Below are 6,000 nucleotides of genomic sequence, written 5' to 3'. Positions count from 1 at the left end.
CAATACTGCTCACATGAAATGATGCCATATTTATAGTTTGACATCTAAGCCATTGCATTTCCTCATTGAATGTTCAGTGCTTCTTGTGTTTTAAGCACATTTCTGGACTATGGGTATTGGAATGAGCTTATTTCTAAATAAACACAGCTGTGTAATTCCCAATGTATTCATCTTTCCACAAGCTCTTCCAATTGTTTTGGGTTATGAAGCACAGTCAACCAGCACCCCAATCACAAATTGTCCATTGTTCTAAAATATCCCAGCGTGCTCACAACAGGCTTTGATTGGTTTTATGCAGTTTAGTGTAACAGTTCCAAGAATCTGAAATATTAAGAGGGTAGAGAAAGAGATTACAACGTTTCCCATGAAAGTCATTGGTAGATTGTATTATACATTGCAACTGGGCTTCTACCAAGGCTTAAAGCTCAACTCTAGGCACAATTTATGGTATGATAGCCTGAAAGGATATATAATAACTTTGTGTGCATTAAATGCCTTGAAAAATGCCGATATTTTCATATAATGTAGTAGGGGCATAATCACTGTATTGTATATAGCATGTGTTGTGTAAAGAACCCGGGAGGTCCCCATTACAGGCTGCCTGGAAAAAAACTAGAGGAGGGCAGATATAGGACCGGTCACCCTGGACAAGGGGAATGAGTAACAGTGATTGGTCTTTATTCCAGGTAATTCCTATGTGTTTTCCATGTAGGATTGCAACCCAGATCTAGAAGAAATAAAGCATACAAAAAATAAAATTAGAATACTCAGGTCTATTATATTTAGACAATATTTTTGTATCCTGGCGTTTTAAATACTTGGTAATCCCACCATGAAGGTTCTTCAGTTTAGTAACACTTACCTGTTTTTTTGCCATCTTACCATGTAAATGAACACTGAAGAAACCATCACCGTCACACTTGCACTAAAGCACTTCTGATTCCTTGGTTGCTTTTTTCCCTTCCTGTCTGGGACTGCAAGAGGTACCATCTCAATGCCATCTCAAATTGGTGTACATAGACTACTTGCATTAAAACACACGTTTAATGATGTATTAATAATTCTGCTCTGCCTTACGTGACCCACATTTGTAATTTCAGCATGCTTTTAGACAGATTTAAATGAAGTCTAAATAGCATGCAACTGAACAGGTGTAGAATATCCAGCCATCCATAACATTAAATATATTACAACAGTTTGTTAAAGTGACTGTGTCACATCTAAGTACGAAGTCATCAGTCACGGGCACAGTGTAAGGTGATCATATTAGCTACATGCTAAACAGCCAAATAATTACACGAAATGTAATCTCACCAAGATCTGCATAAAGCTCACCTCTGTAACATCACAGATTAGAGAATTTGCATGAATGAGCCATACTATGCTTGCCTCAAATACAAGTTAAGTCTATTTTAATGTTCGAGGAAGCACTAGGTTACCAAAATAGGGGACAACCTATAATGCAAAGCATAGTCTTTGTCCCTTGTTGTAAGTACCAGTAATTTGGAAGAAGGTTTAACCCAGCCCCTATTCTGTAGCAGAGGTGGTTTACAGCAGCCATATAGTCAGTGTGTGTTGGAACTGTTATGGGAAGACAATAATCGTTGGTAGGTAGTGATCATATTTTTTTAGGTAAATTTTGGCATTGGTACATCTTTTGCAGTGCCTTCCTTCCCATGCCTTTTTTTTTGGCTTTGCTTATTCAAAGTAAACTCCTACGAACGGCCATCATTGATAGCACAATTCATCCACAATATAACTCAATAAAGGTTGCCGTAAATTTTCGGCAAAACTGTTTGCTAGCCAAACCCTGGTGCATTTGACCATCCCTATGAACACCAAAGTTGGTAAATATGGTTTAGCCAACAGCAATGCTTTGATTATTACTGCATAGAAAAGTCCTGACTTATTGAAGCTCTCCAAGACTGGAAAAGATAGATTATCATGAAAGAAACTGGGTGATCCAGAAAACCTGGAATATATCTGGTCCAGGATTGAAGATATTTGCCAACCAATAGCATATTTTTTTTAAGAAATATATTCCAGATTTGCTGCGTCACCCAGGTTATTTCATTATAGTCTATTTTCTCCAGTCTTGAAGAGCTTTCATAAACCAGGCCCAAAGTGAGGGTAAATCAAACCATTGGGGTAACTGACAGCAGTTGCATCCCCAAAAGTTGACCCATCCTTTCAACACTCCACCTGAATCTAAAAGAAAATGGGAACAAAGTTTTAATGATACAAACCCTTTTATCGTAATGGTAAATTTGAATTCCCCAAGGAAGAGACAAACAACATATTTATAAAAATATATTTCAACAAGTAGTAAACAGTACAGGAATTTATCAATACATGAAGTAAATAAACAAATGATCATATAGCTTCAGAGCAAAGTAGAAAATTAAAATGATCTGCATGTGATACTTCAATTTATTATACAATCTCTACTTATAATTGCAAATTTATTATGAGAGCAGCCGATGGCGCTGCCAATTTTTTCGTGTGGTCGTTCCCTGTGCATAACTAGAGAATATCATAAAAAGGAAATGCTGACTTAAGCACTGAAATTATACATACACTGATTTTTGCCCTAGAACACTGGATCACTACAAGCGTGTGTTTGTCACTGTACAGTGTAATGTGTAAAACTCTAAAATTCTAAATGTCTGAAATATTCACATGAACCTGCTTATTTCCAGATGTTTGTGCTTGTAATAAAAAAACACCATTGATCATATTTTTTTAATTCTTGACAAAATATAAAAACTCACAAAGTCTTTCAGAAAAAAAGTTTTTGCTCTTATCGACCTTTTTTTCTCCGAAGTTCAACTACTGCAAATATACATTGCCCCATTTTATTAAATAACCTCTCGCGGAATAACAAAAAATCCGCATCAGTTTTTAAAATGTATATGATATTTTTTTTTTTGAACTTTTAACATGTGCATACAAAAAATAAATGGCCCATTAATGGATAGAAGTTTTTTTATATAATATATATTTTAAACATATATTTTATGCAAATAAGTTAAGACATGAGATAAAGGCATTAAAATAACAATATGAGAAAATAGCAAATAAATTATATTTGGAACAACATGAAACAATAGATTATTTTTGATAATATTTAAATTTATTTTCGATCTTTTGCAGAGGCTTGCGATTCTTGGCGTGAAAAGCTCAGGAAATGCAGGTCTCCTTTCAAGGGGAGATGTCTATCGTTCAACGCACAACGTTTTTTTTTTTGTATTTAAGTTGGTAATAGAACATGTGAATATTTTAAGGCTCAAAACATGTATATATGATGAATTGGTGGTCTTGATGACCACCAAATATGTACAATGTAAAGTCATTACACAGTGGAAGCCAGCTGGGTATTGATAAGTTATCAAAATTCATCAGAAGACCAAATATTGCTTTAGTAAAAAGTGGTTGATTCCTTGTTTTCAAAACTTTTCAGTAGACTTTATTGGTAGAAGACATTACCACAGAGCATCCATCATCTTGTCTAAAGTTCCAATGTCTATGCCATATTTGCTCTGTTATCTAGACATCTCAGATGCCAAATTTCCAAACTCCGAGGTGGTGCAAGTGAATACTGAACATCCAATGACTTCTAGATACTTCACAAACTTTACTCCACAAGACTGACCCCCTAACGTACACAATTTTTGGTTCAACATTACAATGTAGTTGATTTGTTTTGTTATTGATGACTGGTGCTAATCTGTCTCTAGAACAAGTTGGCCACTTTTAGTCCTTTACTAACAATGACCCTAAAATATTACAGGATTTGTCAAGTTCAAAATGCAAAAAAAGGGGGAGTTGGTTTATTGTCAAGTTTCTCTGTCACTTTCTCCAACTGAGTAAAGTTCTCCCAGTCTTTTAAAGCGAGGACCCCAATCACTGAGGTAGTCAAAATTTTGATCAGAGTCCGAAGTTGAGGATTCCAAGGAGCTCAGGGAACCAGCCACTGATCCCCGTCCCTCATACCCATAAATCTGGATTGAGTCATATGGTGGAGCAGTAGGATCATTGTCAGCTTCGTGAAGCCTTACATTAATAAATTCATCAACATCAACACCATTGGGAGTAGAGGTATGACCTTGTCTGGGCATGAACTGAAAATCAGGCTTGATGTCCTTGCGTGGTAAATATCCATTTATACCATCTGGATTTTGCAAGGTGGCAATATCAAAGGCCTCTGTGTCTTCTTCTCCCCCACCTTCATCATCATAGCGGATTATATTTTCACGGACATCTTCATCGTCCTTAATTATAAGAGGCTCGTTTTTGTGTCTTCGGAGGGTGACAAAGAGCACAACAATAACTAAAAAAGAAAATAGTTAAAAAAATTATCACAGATATTAAAATATAAATATATGTGCCTATTTAAAGCTGAAAATTAATGACCATATTACACTTTAAAACAGTGTTTCTTGAGCCTTTTAACATAGGTGAACCCCTGGAAATACCCTTCAGGTCTTCAGGGAATATTGATGGCCATTGGGAAGGCTGCTGGAAGGATTATTGGTGTCAGTTAAACTGACCTGAAAGGCATAAATTCCTCATTGCTCCAGGAACCCCTAGAAACCTTTGGAGGAACCCTAGCTACTTACTTGTTGATTTCGGTGGATCTCCTCCCAGCAACAAGTAGAATTACACTTTAAAGTGTCTTGAAAAACATTTTTGTTTCCATTTAAACTATAAAGAAAGTGGAAATCTAATCTAATCATTTTTTTTGCCATCTATATTCAATTGGAAGATTTTCTTTCATTTCCTGTCATGTAGACACAGCAAGAAACAAGAGAAAGAAATATGCCAGATGACTAAATCAAAGGTCTCCATTGGAAGATTTGCCTTCTATTCCTGTTTGGGTGGCAAAGTGCTGTTTAGTGCTGATAAAAATGGGTAAGAAAAGAGAAAGCCTGATCAGCAAGGGCAGAATTAAAAACCTGATAGGGTTTTTAACCCTTCCAAAAAAACAATTTAGGGGCTTTAGATACAACTTTATTCCCTTTGCCAAGTTTCACTCCAAGACAAGGACTTTCCAGAAAAGTAGTAGCAATAGTGATCTTTACATTTCTCATGAGAGCCTACAAGTCTATGTGGAACTTCTGCCTCTCGAAAGATTGACAGCACAGACATCAGACATCACCACTGTTAACAGCAGTTCCTTCGGTTCATGAAAAATACATTTATGGAGAAATCTAGCTGTCGTTTTGTCTCCCTGGCTTCACAGTTCAAAATCAGGCTACATTTCTAGGCTATCATTTAATCTAATACAACTCTATCCATGTTCTGAAAAAACAGCATTCATTGTCAAAGGAGCATTTATTCTGGACTCCAAAAAATGTCAATAATTAGGAGTTACATCAGTCACTCAGTTTTACTCTATCACTATCTATCAATCTATTCTGTTTTTCACATGAACATAACACTATATTTTGTTGTAAATATGTAATAAATGTAAATGTAATAAATGTTTCATATATCTATCTATCTATCTATCTATCTATCTATCTATCTATCTATATATATATATGTGTGTATAAATATATATATTAGAGACCATGTTGTTATATTACAAGTTTAAATAAGAAAAAAAAATGTTAATCATTTTACTACTTCTGCTGTTGAACACCTTATCACCAATAAATGTGAATCAGCGTCCAAAGTTGGCTTGATAACTGGCACTTCCAGGATGTGTCCCCCACGGTGCACACCACTTCCACCAGTTGACCTCCATGTTGGCACAAAGATCCAGTGAGCACTTTGGGGTAGACTGAAGACTGACACTTCTAGAAGACTCCAGACTCCTAGAAGTTTTTCTGTATTTAGAAGATGATCACTCTATAGTAAAATAGTGTTCAGAAGCTCAGGCAGCTGGGAAGGTAAGTCACCATGTTCTTTTTTTTATAGGGGAGCTTCTTTATTTGAATGCAAGATAATGAAAGGGACATTTTTAGGTAGTAAAGCAGAGTTTTATCCTAGCATTGT

The 6,000-nt window shown here is 35.8% G+C and overlaps 1 protein-coding gene across 1 annotated transcript in view; it reads right to left on the bottom strand.

Moving 5' to 3' along the window:
* Positions 1–2,294: 2,294 nt before the first annotated feature.
* The window catches only part of CDH8 (cadherin 8), a 248,417-nt gene continuing 244,711 nt past the window's right edge, over positions 2,295–6,000 (bottom strand). The window contains exon 12 of the mRNA XM_072422718.1: positions 2,295–4,330. Within this exon, the coding sequence (XP_072278819.1) occupies positions 3,837–4,330 (494 nt within the window). The 3' untranslated portion in view covers positions 2,295–3,836. The remainder of the gene's footprint in view (positions 4,331–6,000) is intronic.

Source organism: Pyxicephalus adspersus, chromosome 9 (assembly GCF_032062135.1).
Source record: "Pyxicephalus adspersus chromosome 9, UCB_Pads_2.0, whole genome shotgun sequence".
Classification (NCBI taxonomy): Eukaryota; Metazoa; Chordata; class Amphibia; order Anura; family Pyxicephalidae; genus Pyxicephalus; species Pyxicephalus adspersus.
This window is presented reverse-complemented; position numbering and strand designations above follow the sequence as displayed.